This window comes from Tauraco erythrolophus, chromosome 5, assembly GCF_009769465.1.
Source record: "Tauraco erythrolophus isolate bTauEry1 chromosome 5, bTauEry1.pri, whole genome shotgun sequence".
NCBI lineage: Eukaryota > Metazoa > Chordata > Aves > Musophagiformes > Musophagidae > Tauraco > Tauraco erythrolophus.
Window position 1 is genome coordinate 908,854 of NC_141469.1, and position 20,486 is coordinate 929,339.

The following is a 20,486-nucleotide window of genomic DNA, read 5'->3' on the forward strand; positions in this document are numbered from 1 at the left end:
AGGAGTAGAATTGTTCTGAGCGTATTCACAAGAATAAATATAAAATTACTCTTCAGAGTAAGAAGCCGAGCTTTTATAAAAATATATCTCTGTACCACAGAACGACTTAGGTAGGTTTCTCATTAGGAAATATTTAATAAAAAAATAAAACACTGACAATAAAATGCTTGACCTATACTGATTGGATCACCAAACAATTGAAATTTTTAAAAGGATATAAATATTGTAAATATCGTTAATAAAAATAACATTTAAATAAATGGGAAGCCACTGAGTCCATCCAGATGAACAGAACACTGCAGGAAGCCACCGCTCCTTCTACAGAGCACCAACTTCTTTGTATTCGCCGGCATTCGTTTGTCTCTTCTTGTTTCGGTACCTGGAAGTAAAGAAGAGAGGTTTGAGTTCTGGAAAGCCAGTTGTTCCAACTGGCTTTTTGAGGAATGAAGGGTGGGGGGTGAAGGAAGGAAGAAAAATAATGCTGCATGACCTCCTCACGTTCGTTTTAAAGCTCTAGCAGCTAGGCTCTGTCTGTGCTCCTTTCCAGGTCTGACATAACTTGCATGCGGAGTCTCCTTCCTCAGCTCGCCACGGAAGATTTCACAGCAGCATTTAAGTCTCACTCCTGGTATTAGGTTTGTCTTTGAGAAATCCTGCTGGATCCTTCCCTGCCACAGGGCCGAGTGTCCTAACCAACTAGGCCATCTGCTGCTTGAGCTGACACACCATCCAGTCTTCAGGTGGGCAAGAGGAACTGCCGTGGTTACCGTCTAGCTATCGGATCTGGGAAGTGGAGCTCTCCCTCTGGGGGCTGTTCCACCTCCTCTGCTCTCCGACAGCTGCTTACCATTAGTTATGAGCCTGGAGAATGATTCCTGCTGCTTGTGGGTCTGTTAATGGAGAAGACTACTGTCCTCCCCGGTAAAGCCGATACGGCAATGCTCGTGATACCACAGCCACCACAGTCACACGGCAGATAAACAAAGGAGCTTGTATTAATCCAGTCGCTCTCCAGTTCCTGATGACTGGGGAACGGCACTACCAAGGAAAGGAACTAGAACTTTCCTGTTCCCTGCCTGCTGTCTTCTTGACCTCAACACATCCTCTAAGACAGATGTGAACTAACCTATACAGTCCTCTGTCGGGGTCAAAAGGCGACTGAGGGTACCGGTGCCTAGCCTGCCATTTGGGGCATGCTGTGTAGTCAGCATCCTTCCTTCTGGGAACACTCCAACAAATGCAGGCTGGCAGGTCTGTGTGCCAAACTATCTCCGTACGACCAAGTGGGCGTAGGCATCCCAGTCAATCTGGAGGTACTCAGCAGACATCACACTACACATACAGCTGACCAGCCTTCCTGAGCCACGAAGAAAATCCTTCTTACCTTCTGCAGATGTAGTAGCTGGCAATGGAGATGGCAATGAGGAACAGCAGGACTACGATAACCGTCAGTGCCACATACTCCTTGCTGAGGGGTTGTCTGACAAGTTCTGAATGCACACACCGGACACCAGAGAAGCCTACGTCACACCTGAGGATAAGAGACATGGAATTAGAGACATCGCCGCGAGGTTACACTTCAGCATTCCACAAGGCAGTGCCTTTAAACTGAAAGAGGGGAGATGTAGATTGGATATAAGGAAGAAATTTTTCCCTCTGAGGGTGGTGAGGCACTGGAACAGGTTGCCCAGAGAAGTTGTGGATGCCCCATCCCTGGAAGTCTTCAAGGCCAGGTTGGATGAGGCAACCTGGTGTAGTGGAGGGTGTCCCTGCCCATGGCAGGGGGTTGGAACTGGATGATCTTTGAGGTCCCTTCCAACTCAAACCATTCTATGATTCTATGATTCCAAAGCATGCTATACTGCTGGCCTGCTGTTTCCTCAGGGACAGGCAAAGGGAACTGGTGTAACTCAAGCCTGTGTTGTCCTAGAAACGGCTGCAAATTCTTCAGGTAAATGAGGAATACCCTTAAAAAGGCGTAGAGGGTCTTTAATTTGTAGGCTAAACCAAAGGAGAGACCTTGCTGCCTTGCCTGAGGTCTGGATCTCACACTAGTACACAGATGAACAGAGAAGCACATCAGAACGAGCGTCCCAAGTTTAAGTAGGGTTGGGGACTAATTTCAGGTGTCTCAGACTCTCACCCAGGTTTCCCTGGAGCCAGCACACATGCCGAACACTTGCTTAAAGTCGCTGAGGCGTGTTACAGAAATACTGCTCTTCTTCAAGTCGTGCGAGCTCGTAAACGCTTTGCTGGATTCGTGTTCCAACTGAGCGTCAAGGGGGGTGAGATCAAAGGCCACGAAGGGTTTATCTCAAAGCCCACCTCACGGAGGGCTGCAGGTGGCCTTGCGCCCTCTTCCTACCTGCAATAGTGCTCATCCAAGTCCACGATGTACACGCACTGTCCATGGAAGCAGTAGTCCTTCATTTCAGGCTTACATCTAGTTATTCCAACTTGAGCCACACGTGGACTGTTCTCTGTCTGGACTGTAAGGAGATTTTGTTAGCATCTCATCAGCCTTGTTTTCCCTCTGTATTTCCCAAACAACACACAGCTTTACAAGTACGACTAACGGTCTCGCTACCAAAAGATCTTCAATGCAGTGGGCACTGAAGCAGGAGAGCCTGCTTCCCAGAGGGTTTTCCCAGGCCAATGTTACACTGGCTTTTCCATCAGGAGTTCTGCATAAGCTATTTCCGCTTTCACAGCAGAGTCCTCACCTAGCTGAAGCAGCAGCATTAAAGGAAATGCAAGCTAAAAAATGGTTCTTGTTCAACAAGTGCACTTACTCAGCGCCGTTGTGCAGTTCTCCATTTCACCGGGCCCACATAACGGGATCACTGTCGTGCCCAGGACCTCTTGCAAGAGGTAACCTACAAGAGAATAAAAAGAAGAGTCAAAACTAGATGCTTTTCCCGCACAGTTAATGATTTCAGCTGGTGTACTCATTAACTCAATGCAAGAAGAACAGAAGCTTTTTACCTTAGTAGGAAAAACCTAGTGCTGTAAGGTCTGCTGCCTACATCACGTAAGGCAGCCCAAAGAAACATCTCCGAAACACAAACTTGTAGAACAGAGATCAAACAGACACTGGGGGTCTGTGACCACCTCTCACCCACGCTCTGAGTGAAGCGGGGCAGGGACAGGCTCGGAAGGATGAGGCAGGAGAGGCAGAAATCAGTCCAACTCGATTATGTCAGGTTTCTGACTAGTCTGGCACGGCACCTGTGCAAAGGACACGGCCAGGGTTCCACACTGAGGTGGGACGACCCAGCACTCACCACAGGAGTTCTTCTGCAGATCGAAATCAAGATGTCCTTGAAAAACAAGAGTCCACAGGGACCTCTTGCCTAGGACTCGGCGAGGCAGTGCGGCTGGTGACTCAGTACACCAGGGGCTCAGCACCCCACCACTGGCTCCAGGGACCACATGGTGCTCAAGGTTGGCTTAACACAACAGCTTCCTTGGAGCAGCAAGGAACCTCCTCAGCCCTGCTGCAAACAGCCCAAAAGGCTGGACGGTTCATGCTCACACCCACTCTGCTGCTGGCGTTTGGCAGTTACGAGCCCGCTTGCTGCGACAGCTAACACGAGATACCAAACCCTCTTCATCCAGCCACTGGGCTGGAGAGGTTACTGACCGCTCACGGATTCTGGGCCAGTGTCACTCATCTCAGCAGAACCCCAGAGGAAAACAGGTACGTTTCTGCCCTTCCTTCACCATCCACCCTACAGAAAACTGCATCTCAGCAGGTTTGATGTGCGTACCAGGTGTGAGGGGAGACTGCACCATGAAGGCTGAGGATTTTGGCCACCAGAGTGGCTGCACTTCCTTGGGAAGCCAGCTCCTTCTCTTCTCTCGGACATTCAGCTTAGAAAGCTTACAAAGCATTTTGGCATTTTTTGGGTGGCACAGCTACAGCTTTTAGGTATTCTACTAATCAGATGAACATTTCCAAACAGGATTTGAAGGCCAACACAAGTGCTGGTAGCTTCATGGCTAGCCCATGAGGAACAGGCCCTGTTTGCCCCAGCTGGCCCTGAAATCCACTTGGCTAACCCTCCTGCTGTGGTCACAAACTAACCTGCTCATGAACCACTTAGTCATCAGCTCTGTTCCACAGAAGCCTGTAACTTGTGTCTTTGGGCTGTTTGTCTCTACTAGCTTGTCGGGTCACGCATGCCTAATGGAGGGAGTGTGCCTTCATCACTTCTTGATCACTCTGGTTATTAGAAAGTTTCATTACACCTCAGCGTTACGTCTAGTAGTGATTTATGCATTTCCTGCAGCTCAGCTACTTGTGGGTGACTAGCAGGCTTCCTTGGAGCTTTATACCAGCTAAACACAAGACCAGCAGGAATTTTGATCTTGGAGGGACAGGGGTTTTTGGCGCGTTTGCGTTTCTTTAAAAACACCGTTCCTTCTCCCTACCTCTCTCTCCACTGCATGCCTTGGGAAGCTAAGGAGCCAAGTTTCCCCAAGCTTTAGAAGACAAGTCAAAGACTAGAGGCACCGAAGCGAGAGCCGTGGGAACAGACCAGTGATGTCAGCATCCCCACTTTTACAGGAGACTAAGCTGGAGACACCTGTGCCTGCTAGCGTGACTCAACAGGACCTGCCTTTCACTCCGATGGGGCAGGACCAGTAAGTTTACTTTCAGGGTGGGATTTTTTTTTTTTTTAAACAGCATGGTGCTCACTACAGATTTCGTCAGGAGAAGCAGTTTGACACTTCTGCAAGGCCAATTTAAGTCACTACGACAAAATTTAAAGTGTGTGAAGGGTGAGGTCATCAGTGGACAGGCAGTGGCAGTTCAGTTACTGCTAGAACAGCAGGCTTTGGACCTGCTGTCCCAAACAGTGCTGGGAAAAGAGGATTTACCAAGCCAGTCCTTCTTCCCAGGAACTAAAGGGACATTTCAGGAGTGCTCTGTGGACCAAGCTGTACCCTCAGCAGGGAGCAGCCCTAGCATGGGAGAGCTCTGTCCCACTAAGCGTACACCATGTCACTGCAAGAGAGGATGCCTAAATCCTGAGAGCAGCAAGAGTTAGTGCCCTCAGGCTCCCTCCTGCTCCCCCCGTACCACTGCTGGACCCTCTGTGTGATGTGCTGTGGGGGCCACGTGGCCGTAACGAACACAAACCAAGGTACTACAGCCACCCCAGACATCCACTTCTACTGTACTCGGTGAAGTAGATGGATTAAGGCCGCTTAATCCACCTCTTTCAGCCTACAGACTTCTGTTTCAGCTTGAGTACATCCTTGATCTGAGCATCACCTCAGCAGCCGCTTTTTCATCTCAAGTTCCTGGCTTGAGACCCGTCTTTTGCATTTGAGAAATTCAAACCTAGCAACATGCACGAGACAGGTCAGCTCTTCTCTTGGCTCCAGAAGAAGGTACTGCTTTTCAGTTAGAGGAAAAGCCAAAACTCAGACACCTGTGAGGGACAAATTTCCTCCTCCAAGACGGAACGAAGGCTTGCCCCATTCCAGCCACGTGCAACAACCGACAGCCTCCTCCACCTGCGTGCAGGCACCGAGGTTGGAAAGGCCGGAGTGCAGGTGTGGGTATTTGCTGACACGCAGCAGTATTTTCTGCATTGGGGCAAAGTTCTTCCTTCCCTGGAATGTTGCATTTTGCCCTTTTCCCCATGCACATATTTTTCCTCTGACATCAGTGGGAGGGGGATCCCGTGAGAGGATAAGGGATCCACACACCGCAGTGGCATAGGAGAGCCTTTCCCAGAATAATCATCAGATGATGTATACCAAACACAGGACCTAGGAGAGGTAGTTGTATTTTTACTCCTTCGCTGTTCACTAAGCAAATACTACAGGGTACAAGATAACAGTAACGAGGTGGTGGACGTTGACGTGTGCCGCGCGGGACGGCGAGCGCTACGCTTACCGCTGCGCCACTGGCATGCACACACCGTACCGCCTGGCACCGCGGCATTCCCGAAAGGCGAACCCTGACGGCATTTCTGCTGGAACAGCAACAGTGCTGCTCTTTACTCAACCTTCAAGGAAAGATGGAAGGAAAATGAGGGACAAAGACTGGCTGCCTTCGCTTCCTGCAGCCTTCATCAGAGATGCCATGGAAGGGCTAATTACCAGTTCATCCACTGAAAGCCAGCTAGAGTTTCCAGTTACAGGATGACTGCTACGGATGGAGGATGCACATACAGGATACACGTAACTGACAACTAGTCTCTTTGCAAGACTTGCACCCATTTCAAAGGAGAACTGTCAGGTTTCTGACAGGTCGATCAACACTTGAGTTGGCTTTGCCTGTCACTAGTCTTCTATGAGTTCATCTGAAGAAGACGCCACGATGCTACTTCACGTTTGGCATCTCTGTGGCATCTCTGCCACAGAGACAGTGCTTACTCTTTTCACGTGTGGGGTGCACTTCCTAAGCAATGCCAAGCACAGAGGTGTCCAGGTGACACGCGTCTGGAGGATCTCAGCCCATTTTAAGTCTAGAGACAGATCAAGGTGGATCCCCATCACCTGATTTTGGGCACCCAGAGCATGTCTGAACTGTCTAAGGCCTTCTTTGTGTAGACTGAACAGGAAACATGGAAGTCAGCCAATCTGTCCTGTCGGCTTTGTGAGCATCACTACTACCGTGGTTTAACTCCCGTGCATCACCTTCTGTATCTCTCTGCTGCTAACCTCCCTAGCTGCCTACAGAAGTTTGCAGGCCATCTCGGACAAAGCAAGTACCTCGGGCAATACAGGCTAGGTGGGTGGCTGTGTTTTAGGTGGAGACCACAAAAATGCAGAGTTAGCCAGGAAAGCCTTGCAAACAGCCTACTCCTATTCAAGACTTGGCTGTGCAACCGATACCCCTTGCTCACACCAACTGCAGCATCTCTGGAGTTCAGGTTGTCCGTGTGGGCTGAGCATTTTTGCCTGGGAAAGGGGAAGCGGTCACCCAAAATCATTTTAACCACCTCAGACAGAGCGCACCTCCCCATCCTTGCACTCAGGATACATCATCTGGCTGCTTCTTGATGTTTTGGGGAGGGTGTACCTGGTGCCTAGTTCCCTTACCGAGCCCATCGAGGCAGGTGCCCAATACTCCTCTTCCTGAGATGAGACACACAAGACGCACAGGTTGCTCTCCTCAGCGATGTGAAAGGAGATGCCATCAGCCCTCTCCACCCCTCATCCCCCTACGTTCTAAGTGTATTTGGCTTATTGTCTGAATGGAGGCACCAGATGAGATGGTACTGAAAGAGATAGATTCAAACAATTACCCTGAAGGCAACTGGCCAGAAGTGTCTATACATGTTTCTGGGAATTAGCGTCCAGGTTTCCCAATCTCACGTTTTTTATCCGTGACTTCAGTACTGCCGACTCAAAGTCAAGAACAGCCAGGGCCTAAAGCAGCCCTGGAAACAGCCTGTACAGGAAGACTATTGCTCCAAACTGCTCCAGGCCTGCATGATCATCTTCAGCACTGTGCCAGGACTTACCCTTAAGCAGAGATAATACAGATAATTACGTATTCTGTGCACCCAGTCACCTCGGCACTGCTTCCACCCCTGTGGAGACCTACACACCAGAGATCTTATTCACACGCCAACCCTGTGCCTGGGCTGCTCTGCTTTCCACCACACGTGTAGGGCAGAAGAAGCAGAAATCCATTACTGCTTCCAGCCAGACACATCAGCCACTGACGTTTTCCGCATCTCCACACTCAGCAACCTTTATGCTCAGCCCAGTTGCCGACGGCCAGACAAACGTGACGCAGGAAAAGATAAAGTCAGCAGCTCGTGAAACCATCTAGTGAGCCTGGAGATGCCAGGCTTGTCTTCCTCCCTGAGTGGGCATTACAGTGACCGAAAGGAAAGCAGTGCCAAGGTTCCCGCAGTAACTCACAGAAAAGGCAGGGCCTGAGCTTGGCCCCATCACTGCCACATCACCGCGTGGTTGGCACAGCGCTGTGGCTCCTCAGGGGTGAGCGATGGCCCTCTCCCACCACTGCCTTTCTGCTGCGCAGTCGCCAAGCCCACGGTAGTCAGGATATGAAGCTGACAACGACTGTCACTTCACTGAGGCTTCAGGCGTTCTGCAGGGAACCTCCTAAAGCCTGGCATAACGTCAGCTGCAGACAGTCTTCCCAGTTCTGCTTACACTACTGGCCTGGGAGGGAAGGGCAGTAAAGTGCTCGTACCACTCGTTATGATGCTATCTAGCTATGACTAATCTACCCCTTACTATTAAATTTTGTGCCTGCCCCGGAAATAAATAAATCCGTATATAAATCCATTAAGACACACCAGTTCCTTCCAGTGCCAGTTTTGTGCAAAGTACAGCTGAGTCACCGACTACAAGATGTTTAGCCCGCTGTCCTGGCAAGTAAACGCTGTGCAGCACCTGATGCATACACTGTTATGGAAACACCTCGTCAAGATGAAGGACAGGAACTCCCACTGCAGTGGGCCCAACGGATGAGGGAAGATGTGCCCCAGAAGAGAAGCCTGGGGAGCTGAGCCTCCCCATCCACCGTGACTCTGAGCCCAACGGCATGAGCGTGAGAACATGCTCTGTCATTCAAGTGTGCCAGGGCTCGCTCCTACCTCGAACCTTTGCTGCCCACATAGTCGGAGTCGGCCCACGTGGTCAGCTCCCAGCAGTCACTGCCTGGCACTGCCAGCACCCAGCAGAGGTGTGTGGCAAGGATGAATTGTTGCTTCACAGCACACCCAGGCTCCAGGGCTCTCAAGGCTCTACAGACACACGTGTCCACTTTGGACTTTCAGGTAGCTTATGTCATGCAGTAGGGTAACACGCTCCCGGTGAGGAGGTGGAGAAGTGTCAAGCAGAGGAAGGCCATAACCTGTTTTGTTACCACAAGGAAGTCTCTGCTGCCGTGGGGATTCACCTGCTGAGCTCACCCACAGCACGGCCTGGGTGACCGCAGTGGGACCAGACTACAAACAGGACAGGGCGCGGGAAGGGAGAGCAGATGGCATTGCCTTGAGCAGACAGCACCGCGAACACAGCTGGGGAGAAGGGCAACGAACACCCACCTTCACTCAGCCACAGGGCACATCTGGGCACCACACCACCAACAAAATGTCCCCTTGGAGCACACCACAGAGGAGGACCCGTGTGCTCCCTGCCCAACTCGCCGCCACCCAGGTACACCCATCCCTGCCCAGGACTGCACCTCTGAGATAAACCACGCCGGACTCACCCGACGGTGAGCTGAGCTTTACGCTGTGCCGAGCTTTCCTCGGCAGCTGGAGAACGCCCCAGCCCTACGACTCGGTGCCTGATGCCCTCCTGGCCCCACCGGCCGCTGCCCGGGGCCAGAGGAGCTGCCCGCCCGTCGGAGCGAGGCGAGCGGCTTCCGCAGAGCCCGGCGGCGGCACTCACCGAGGAAGAGCAGCGCGCTGCGGAACCACAGGCAGCCGGCGTCCATCGCCCTCGCGTCCCGGGGAGAGGAGAAAGAAGAATGTACGGAAGCGGCAGGCGGCGGAGCGGCGGCGCTGCGGGAGCGGTGTGGGTGCCGGCCGCGCCGCCCCGCACCTTTATGGGCTGCCGGGAGAGGCGGGGCCCGCTCGCCGGTGATGAAACCCCGGCAGGGCTCGGGGCAGGTGCCCGGCCCTGGCCTCCTGGCTTCCTGCCCCGCCGCCCCCGGCGGGCAGGGGCAGGGGCTGGTGCCCGGGGGCGATGCCCCGATGGCAGGCAGGAGGGTGCACCCCGGCCCGGTTGCCCCAGCGCTTCGGTGGGAGGGGAGAGCAGGCGCGGTTGGACACACTCGTGTCCAACCCCCATGGCCATTGGCTGCTGTCTGGGCACACTTCATTTTCCTTACTTTAGCGTCGGCTGCTGTCTGGGCACATTTGATTTTCTTTATTTTATCAAGTGCTGCTACAAATAGTAGGTGGGGTGGTGAAATCACCTGTCCCCTCTGAGCCATCTGGCCAATGCACCAATGCCCAGGACTTGCCGGTGCCTTGGATGCCCGTGGCTCATGGCACAGCCGCGGCACCACTGCCTTCTGCTTGCCCTCTGCTCACCCGTGCCACGGCGTGAGGCTGTGCCGGTGCAGCACCGACCTGGAGGCAACCGCTGTGGCGGGTGGGCTCTGCCCACACACAAAGGACCACGCTGCCACCAACGCTGCCTGCCCATAAAACAAGGTTTGGAAAACACCTCCAGGTGGGCAGCCAGAAACTCGCTGCCTGCCCTCGTCTCCATCTCCTGGCATTTCTGCGGTGACCCCTGGCGCACACGTGCTGCTGGCAGGGAGCCTCGGCGCCAGGGGCAGAAATGGTCTATTAAGTCACAGCACAGGCTGCAGGAGTGCCAGCACCTCTGCCAGCACCGGGACCGGCCACCACAGTCTCAAGGTCAGTGGGTACTCACGCAGCATTGCCCCTCCAGCCCTCGGCCTCGTCACAGCCCAGCAGCACCGGCAGTTCTCGGTAGCAACAGATCTTTCAGTTACTTAGACAGCAGATGACTAGTTATGGCTACTTTTTTGTAAAATTCCTTGCCAGCATCTTGCTGAAGCCCACGCTCTCTGTTGCCACGTTAGGCCAGGCCTCGTTCGGCGCCTACATCCCATCATCAGATAGCTGAGGGATACCTCACCCCCAAATCTCTCCTGTACGCATGGAAAGTGTGTTTTATCTCAGCAAGCTGCTCAGCAATGGTGGTTATTTCTTTTCCTTTTAAAGCAAAGAACTTCTTCCTCTGCCTTACCTCTTTCCCTCGTCAAAAAAGGCAAGGTGATACCCCATTTATGGCAGAACTGATAAGCCTATCTCAGTGTAAGGAAGTTAAGTATTGATAGTGAAGGGCAATTTAATAGCTGATGACTCAAGTGTCCATAGTTTCTCCATTTTATAAGCAGTTATTGATACAGGAGAGTCACTTGCAGAAGATACTGCAGAACACGATATGTTATATCTCCGTGTTCAGACTGCAATTGTAAGTAATAAACACGTTAATTCAGGGAGCTGCAATATATCTCGTACTTACAAATCGCACTCCTCTGTATTTTGGGAGCATTTCCTTAGGTGTACGGAAGCGAGGAGATGCTGAAATGAAAAAAGGCAATGTGTCACTAGAGAATTGTGTGCCAGCACCACTTATTAATTACCCGAATGGTATGAGAGTTGTCAAGAGAAATGTAATAAAGATCAGTGTGAAAGTCACGTTCAGAAGTTCACTGTTCAGAAGTAAGTGGGGGATGATATAGTGGGAATGTTTTTCCAAGTCCCCTTCCCTGTGCCCCCCCAAGCATTAGGGTCACCGCTAGCCCCTATCTGATGGGTACATCACTTCACCATCGGCAGACGGCAGCTTTTTCTGATGCCACATGACTGTTTTCATTGCTGCTTTAATTTGGGCTGACCCCCCTTATTAAGGATTTTATTGTCTGCTCTTTCAGGGATCATAATGAGTAAAGGAAGGAATTGCAACGATTAGTAAAGCATTTCTGTGTGTGGGCATACAGCTGCCTGAAAAAGCAGCATCACTGCAGAACTTCCACTTTATAATTAATTTCACCCTTAAATTCCTGCGTGATTTATCCTCTGAAAGAGAGCATTTAATTATAGTCTTGTACCGGTATCCAGATACCAAGTAACGCTGACACAATTGGAGCAATTCATTGGAATTTCCTCTTTCAGATTTGAATATATGGAAAACAAGGATCACACACGCAGCTTTGCTTCACCTTTCCGTAACGCTCTTTGTCTCATGGAATGCGACTCCGCACTGGCATCTCCGCTTGCGGCTTTCCTCACCCTCTCCACGTGGAGGCTGCCTCTTTGGACCAGGCAGACACACACCTTGAGAGCCAATTTCCCGAGAGGCTGTTCGCACTGAGCGGTGCCTTCCTGCACCGACAGGTTCACCGCCAGGCAGATCCCAGTACGGAGTGGCATGTCTGTATGACGCGGAGACGTAGCGCGGATTGGGCAACGGAGCATCACGGGTGCGTTTCAGCCGGTGGCCTCGATTTGGGCTGGGGTGCACTGGCACGCCCGAGTCGATGACAGATTTATGCCACTTGGCCTCAGACCAGCGAGGAGCCCCAGAATGCCTTGACATTTCAGGATTTTCTTCTTTGCGAAGTGCAACAAGTATGCGAGGAAACACCTCAAGGACTTCTGCAGAAGACTCGCTCGCTTCTATTACCTCACCATGGCTTAACAACCATCTTTCAGGAAAACCTCCACACACTAAGCACATAGGCTCAGCTCAAGCCCATGTGGTGCTCAACACTCTTGAAACGTCCCAAGTATTCATCTTACGTCACAGGTATTCAAATTCCAACGAATTGCTCCAATTGTGTCAGCGTTACCGGTGCCTGGACACCTCCACACACTAAGCACATAGGCTCAGCTCACGTCCTTGTTGTGCTCAACACTCTTTAAACGTCACAAGTATTCATTTTGGTTTTTGGGACAGAGCAGCAGATTCATAGCAGGGATTATTTCAGGGATACGGATCGACCATTGTCTATTAATCTATCACTGAAGACACAGAGGATTTTCTATGCACAACAAACCCTTTTCGATTTAGAGAGGAAAAAAATACAAGTTAAATACACATTTTTCTGTGCTTGAAATACTTTTCCTCATGGCCATTCGCTGTGGAAGAACACACGTGTGTTCCTGGCAACGAACTGCCACTTTATGTGTGTGTTTTTATGTAACTAAACCCACGCATGACAAGTGACTCTACTACTTACTTTAGCTGCTCTCAGTAGGACTCACGTCCAGTTTGATGCACTGCCCTTGTGTGGATGGATCTGTGTTGGCTTTGTCTCTGGAGAATAAGACCTGTTTGCAAAATCAACATCATCTTGTTAGAAAGCATTTTTGGAAGGGGAAGAAAATCATTCCTCGTCTTGCACTGAAGCACTTGGCACTGTGACACACACACACACACAAAGTAACAAAAAGCAGCATTTCCATAAATTCTTGGGAAAATGAGTCAGCATTTTTGAAAACAGCATGACTGCACACGTCAGTAGGAGTACAAGACAAATTTCTAAATACAGCAAGTTTTCCTTGCGCAGCATGAGAGATCCTCAAGAAAGACCCTCAAAAGATCAGACGGCTAAGTGAAGCACAGCTCACTTCACAGCATTTTCATTTGAACTACGGGAGATTAATAATAAATACGAAAATCTTCAGTGTTAAAAAGCACGGGGCTCACACACAAGCAAAAAAGGCCTTCCAAAGGGAATATATTTAACTGGGATACATAGATGAGAGAGTCTGGAGGAGACAGAGTAAGGAAAAACCTTGAGACAGTCTGGAGGAAACTCCTCGAGCCAAACTTACTCCACATAAAGGTCAGTTTTGAATCTCCCATGTACATGAAGGACGAATTAGGTTAAATGTTCTTAAACAACCAGGCTTTCCTATAAACTATGAGCTCAAAACTCTGCCCCCAAGGCTGACAGAGGATGATGCCTCTTCCTGTAAATGCAGAGTGAGGTCAAAGCTACTGGCCAACACAGATGTTTTATTGTTTTAAAAAAAAACACCCACAACAACAATCCCCCCTAACTCACTGATTTCTTAGCCAACTTCTTGGGTCAGCATTAAATCACAATTTAAGAAAGAAAAAAAACCCCAACCAGCTAATTCCCATCCACCTCGACATGTCTCAGGAGAAAGAGATGAAAAGCTGGGCAGATCTGCCAGTTCGTGCTGGATTGCTCCCTACAGGGCAGTTCTTCAAGCTTCATTCTTCTGCCTTGTACGACACTTCCATACTCTCTCCTGGGCAACTCCTGAATGGCTCAACACAACTCACTGGCAGGAAGAGCTTCGTAACGCTCAGCTGGTGTTTTCCCTTTCCTAATTACAGCTCAGTGCTCCGTGCCAAGTGAATTCTTACCATCCGAGGGGTTTGTAGCTTTTTCAGTTACTGATGTTTTCACTGCTGCTGTCTCTACTTGCTGCTGAACAAACCCAGGCGAGCATTCTATTTGTGTCCTTATCAAACCAAGACCCTCCCGTATCGCTGCCCGTATATCTAGAAACTATTTCTCCTCGTTTCAGGTGATTTGGATCTTGTTTAAAGCTGCGGCAGGAAGTCCCTCTAGCTCATGAGCAAAGATCCTCTTCTTCCTTTGAGAAAGGTGAATCCTCAAGTAGGAAGAGGGTCTTTGCTCACCAGCTAGTGGAGCTCATTGACAGAGCTCTCAACTAGACTTGAATGGAGAGAGGAACAGTCTCGGACTTGCCTGTGACAAGCTGTGGGATGACACGCCATGGTTACAGGGACAGGGTGCTAGCAAGGGCCCTCAGCCTGTTGCTCTGAGAGGTGCTGGCTACACTGGAGCACGGCTGAAGTCTGCCGGAGATAAGCCAGGGGCTCCTGGGCTAATAGGAGTCAACAGGTACGCACCAGTGAAACACCACGAAGGAATTCAGGGATATTCCTCTAAGGAGGTGACACGGCCGACAGCCCAGCTGAAGTGCCTCTGCACCAATGCACGCAGCCTGGGCAACAAACAGGAGGAGCTGGAAGCCACCGTGCTGCTGGAAAGCTACGACCTAGTTGCCATTACTGAAACTGGGGGGGGCAAATCCCATGTCTGGAGTGCGGCTATCGATGGCTACAGGCTGTTCAGAGGGGACTGGTGAGAAAGGAGCGGTGGGGGCATTGACCTCTACATCAAGAAAAGGATAGAGTGGGAAGAGCTGTCTCTGAAGAACAGCCACGAGCAGGTTGAAAGCTTACGGGTAGCAACTGGAGATTGAGGCAACAAAGGGAACCTTGTGGTTGGTGTCTACTGCAGGCTGCCTGGTCAAGGGGAGCCTTCTAGCAAAGTCTTCTTAATCTAGCTACAGGAGGCACCATGCTTGCAGGCTCTCGTTCCGTTGCAGAACTTGGATCACCCTAATATCCGCTGGAAAAGTGGCACCATGAGTGGTAGGCAATCCAGGAGACTCCAGGAGTGCAGGAGGATAAGTTCTTAAGCTCGGCAATAGACAGCCCTACCAGAGGGGATGCGATACTGGACCTGATGTTCACCAACACAAGCGAGCCAATAGGTGATGTCAAGATTGGAGGCAGCCTGGGTGGTAGTGATCACGCACTGGAGGAGTGCTCCAGGCCTGCCACCAGGACTTCAGCCATCCGCAGACTCCGTGGTGACTGTCACCTGCAGAGTGACTGTCACCTGCACGCCAGCCATGCGCACGGGGAGCTGGGGCACTCTCGACACGAGGAATGTGTCATTAGGGATGATGGAGTAAACAGCAATTCACCTGAAACCAGCTTAGCCAGCACATGTTCCAGAAACCAAATCTAGGAAAGAGGCACGGGTCCGCGGTGTATTTGTTTGGCCTGGTAACCAGCGCTAGGCATGGAAGCAGATGCGCTTAGTGGAATTCCCCCATCCACTAGCATTATGGGACACTCCCATTACTGTTCTGATAATTGCTGTTAATCATTACTATTACTGAAGTGACCAAAAAAAAGGCTGTCAGGATCAGGCCTTTATCGTGCTGGCTGTTGTCACGCCGAGGTGATGAGACAACCTGCCCCAGGGAACCCATAAACACAGGGGCCCAATTCAGCACCACAGTCATGTTTCAAACTAGGGCACCGTGGTCCCCAACAAAGCTCCCCTACAACTCGGGCAAAAAGAAGCCACGGCGCTCTCTCCAGCTGGCGTCACCTTGGAGCTCACACGCTCCGTGTCTGCTGAGATGCAGCGAGAAGGCAAAGAACCTGATCAGGTTTACTTTGGGGTTGCAACACTGAACGAGATGATCTCATTCTGTGTTCTTCTGGGCCCAACCTGCTACAAAATTCCATATTCTCTGATCTCCAGTGAATTTACTACCACCAACTCCTGAGAGCCAACCGTGAGTCACATGGTATGTGGAAAACTCTGGGGTTTGGTTTGGGAATGACCAAGGCGATGTGAAATCATCTTCTAGTCACCTTCTCCTCCCATCCGAGGTCCAAACATCACCTCAGGTACCCAAGCTTCTCTAGACACTGTTCCTAGGTCGCAGACTTCAGAAATGGATTAGCCAGCTTAGGCACGGACTGGATGCCAACAGGGAGCCCCAGGCTCCTGCAGGCCTCCGTGGGACTCAGAAGGGCAGAGACAGCCCTAGCACAGGTGGAAATCATCTGCCTGCAACATCCGTTTTTCCTCCCACACATGCAGGTCTGGCTGCTATCAGCCACTGGGAAAGGAGACAGAGCCCAGTTTTCTGGTGAGAGGTGCTTGTTCCCCAGCCCGTCTCAGGGGAGCTGCCTAGATTCCTCCCTGACTGAAAAGCAAAAGAAAACGTGTTCAGATCTTGCATGTTTCTCTGCTCTCTCAGCAAGGAGTTGTGGGTTTCCCCAAGGACCAAACAGAAGCAAAGGCCTTGGCCCACCCCCTGGGAACTCGTCCCTACCTCTCCACCCATGGGGAGGGAGGGTGCTGGTCACCTGCTGCGGGAACAGGAGATGGGATGAGGAGAGTCATCTGCAACTGGATGTCCTGGGGGAGAGGTGCCAGCAGCCAGTCGCCTGACTGTGACACTTCCACGGATAACACCTCTCCACGGTATCTATGCATCCACCCCCTCGTCCTCGTTCCTGCAGCTTGATGTTATTTAAGAGAGGCAGGAGATTTCCTTTACGACACTCGGAGCGCATCCGTGTAAATCAAGTGGGACAGGACAAAGGCCGGGGCTGGCTCTCATCAGACTGGTGTCAGTTATTAAATCAAGAACAGCACTAAGCTCAGGCTGGCAGTCCTGAATCCAAAGCTCCTGCAGCCGGGGCCTCTGTCCTCCACGCATGGAAAAAAAGGGCTATGGATATGAGTCAATTGGCCAACACTGCCAAACGCAAGTCAGGTCTTTGAATCCAGTTAAACTCCTCCACAGCAACAGTTCCTCTACGGGACTCTGTAAGAGAACAGACTTTTTTTGAGAGTCCGAACCGAAGCTGCACATCAGATGCTCAGAGTGAGACACTTCTGGCCTCTGACTTGCAGCGTGCCTACAGCAGAGGTCACCCCTTCATACATAACACCCTCACGTTCCAGCTCCACACCCAGATTAATCCACCCTGCCCAAACCGAGCACACAAGCAGCCTGACACCAACCAAAACAAAGAGCACGAAGCTAGCAGAGATGACCCATCGTGGGTGAAACACGCCACACCGGAGAGCCAGTGCAGAACAGGGCCTCGCTCTTTTGTCTCCATCCTGGCTTCTCAGCCCTTCCCCCCGTCCTGCTCTCGTAACATTCCCCTTTGTGAACCAGGAGAAAGATTTCCAGGAAGGGCTGCTGTACGCAAAGCTAATTACCCATCTTTCCAAATCAAGCACTTGAAAGGGTGCACGGGTTAACTAAACTCAAACAGAGGTCTCCATGCAAGTCTCCTTCCCCTCGTTCCTGGAGCATTCTTACGCAACGCGCCGCTGCGCGCGTTGGATTACACCGGGGCGACTCCGATTCCCATGTCACATATCACCAGGGTTGCCAACGGCATTGCAAATGTTGGAATTGTCTTACGTGGGTCTAAATAACACCAGAGACTTTGGGCAACGACCTTGGGTTGTTTACATGGTTTTTGTAAACAGGATATTAACAACTTGTAAATATCCTGCTGGAAATCCCTCAGCTGTACTTGCAAGCTCACAGACGACCAGTTTGATACATAAAACCATCTCCAGTAAGCCTCTCCGCACCAAAACTTCACTGGTAACGTTGCGCAACTGTTACTGACCACAACAATTGCCTCTAATTGTACGTACCAAGGCTTCTACTTCATGGCTTCTACAAGTTGTTTGTGGAGTTGGTACCTCTTTAGAACATTTGCTGGGGAACTATAAATCAAAGCAATGACAAATTATTGCTGTCAGCATTTTCCATGGGCTTATGCGGTGTAGTTCTCATTTAGGTAGAGAAAGCACGGGAATTATAGAATCATAGAATCATGGAATGGTTTGGGTTGGAAGGGACCTCAAAGATCATCCAGTTCCAACCCCCCTGCCATGGGCAGGGACACCCTCCACTACACCAGGTTGCTCCAAGCCTCATCCAACCTGGCCTTGAACACTTCCAGGGATGGGGCAGCCACAACTTCTCTGGGCAACCTGTAGTGCTCTGAATTTTTGTTGCTACATTTTACACAGAGGCAGGTTTTTTTTTTTCCTCCTTCATATTAACTTCCGCTCCAGCTGAATAAAGACGGTGACACACACGTGTACACACAGACACATGCGCGCAGAAAAACCTAAAATCTTCTTGGCAATTCCTGTGGTGCTGCAAAACAGGGTGTTTCGATGGTCAATAATTAAACACTTGTTGATAATCCTGCAAATTTCCTGCAGTAAATCTCAAAACACCTTTCAAAAAGAAGCCCTAACACTAATTGCTCATGTTTTAGCAGTCCACCTTGGGAAATGCCCTCTCAGCGGAGTTAGAGAGAGGCCGAAAGTTCCTTCTAAACTAAATACTGTATTAAAACCAATGCACAGCTACTCCAGTTGGCACATATCTAACTGACTAGGTAGCCAGCTCTGGGGGATGGAGGAGCTACCTTCACGCAGAGGGAAGCTCCAGCTTGGAAGCTAACAAAACAGCAAGAGTAAGAACCCTTGGTGTAGGAGAACTAGAAGCACTGAGTTGTGCCACTCCTAATCCACGTGTGAGAAACTCACTACTGGGAGCGCACTGGTGCCAACCAGTCTGACACTACAGCCTCAGCTTGAAAAGAAGTGCCTTAAACAACTGTAACTCCAGGCTACAACTGTGCTAGCGTAAGGTCAGAGGCCAGTAAAGCATTCAAGAAATAATAGTTGACCCAATCTTCAATACTGTTTGGGCAGATGAGAGTCCTCCTGAGAAAACATATTGTTTCCAGACATGTTGCATCTAAAAGAGATCTTGTCGCAGCTACCTGGTGTCCTTTGAAGTTCAGAGCTACTTCTTACCAACCCCCTGGGGTCTGCAAATTGCACAGGTCCTAACACTGTCCCCATGGACCGTTACGCTTCTCCAAGTCAAGCTGGTTTCCCTCAGCTCCCATGTCTCCCTCTCTGTCGTACCCTTGACCAGAATATATATACAGCCTCTCATCCAAGATGCCATCTCCCACACGGAGATACCCAGTCAAGCTGTGCACTGCAGTAAAAGCTGTCTGTCCAAGCCAGTCCAGCTCACCACCCTCTCTGAAGACAGCTCTGAAAGCAAAGAGTGCACGGCTTACCACCCTGGCCTCTTCAGAAGGGCCATGACAGCCCCTCAGCTACGTCTCCGTCCCAGAACGGTGACTGTGGTGCATTCCCCAGCCTTGCAGGCTCTTCTTCCGTGAAGCAGTCCCGTTCCTCCAGTGGCATGTAACAATCCTCGTTGGCTACTAGCTGGGCCCACTCTAAACCCCAGCCTTTCTCTTCCCCTTGCTTCCAGCTGGATGCCGCTTAGCGCGTCTCGCAGCCAGAGCTGCTCTGTCACCAGCACGCCTCCATCCTCTCCCATCTCCTGGCTCCAATGCCCTGCAGCCATCACCCTCCTTTGCTGCTTTATCTGATCACGATCCTGACCGGCGACCCGGCCGAACGGCAGCCCACGAAGCCGAGATTGCCGAGCACAAAATACACACCGGCACCTGGCGGTCCGGCAATGACTTTTCTTCCCAACAGCCCTTAGCATCTATCAGAAAAAGGCAAAGGACTTGCAAGCCTTGTTCACCCTGCACAAAAGTCCAAGGAGAAGGAGATAAACTTCCCTACGTTTCACGACCTTCCCGTTCTGCAGCTCCTTCCCCTTGCACGCACACTTCCTCCAGACTTCGGTAAAAAGGACATGAGTCATCTGCTGTGTCACAAGAAAGAAAAAACCATGGCATGTCTCATTTTAGTCTGATTCCTAGAAAAACCTCAGCAGGGCCGGTGTCACCGTGCTCTTCTCCTCTCCTCCTATGCGAGTCACTTGGGTGAAAGGAACAGGAGGGCAGGAGAGACCCCCTGAGAGAGGCCTGTGCTCTGGCTCTACGAGCTGTCTTGGCCATACCCACGAGTGGGCACGGAATGCTCTGCTGTCATTCCTGCTGCCACCACAAGTGGGAAACGTTAGGCCTGTGTTCCACACCTCTGACCCATCAGTAGCACCACCTGAGCACGGACAACCGCATCTGAAAAAGGTGTTGGCTGTAAGAGAGGTGATCATCAGCTTTTTCCTTAGCTTAAAACAAGGAGGAAAAGGCAGCGGAGCGAAGTCCTGACGCCACTTGCTCTAAGGTGTATTGCACTATGAACTCGGCTGGGCTTCAGATTGCTTTGCAGATAAAGCAGGAGGAAACTGTAACTTACACCCACTACAGGTGTATCTACAGCTAAGGAATGTGATCACTAGATGCCCTTGGGGAGATACGAGAGGCATTTAAAGCATAAAAATTGCTTACCTTTCCCTTACCAGGTACACAGATAAACACAAATGTCTCTGCTCAGGAGTGCCTGCAAGTCTGAT

The 20,486-nt window shown here is 50.9% G+C and overlaps 1 protein-coding gene across 2 annotated transcripts in view; it reads right to left on the minus strand.

Annotated features, from left to right (window-relative positions):
• Positions 1-318: 318 nt before the first annotated feature.
• LOC104374706 (bifunctional methylenetetrahydrofolate dehydrogenase/cyclohydrolase 2, mitochondrial) overlaps positions 319-20,486 on the minus strand; it is a 78,283-nt gene continuing 58,115 nt past the window's right edge. Inside the window, exons 1-5 of one of the 2 annotated variants that reach the window (XM_086611844.1) lie at positions 9,397-9,442; positions 2,793-2,876; positions 2,366-2,489; positions 1,385-1,531; positions 319-379 (exon numbers count right to left, since the gene is read on the minus strand). In XM_086611844.1, coding sequence (XP_086467970.1) covers positions 319-379; positions 1,385-1,531; positions 2,366-2,489; positions 2,793-2,876; positions 9,397-9,442 — 462 coding nt within the window. Of the gene's footprint in view, positions 380-1,384; positions 1,532-2,365; positions 2,490-2,792; positions 2,877-9,396; positions 9,443-20,486 lie in introns of those variants that run through there. The other variant, XM_086611842.1, reaches the window with a different exon arrangement.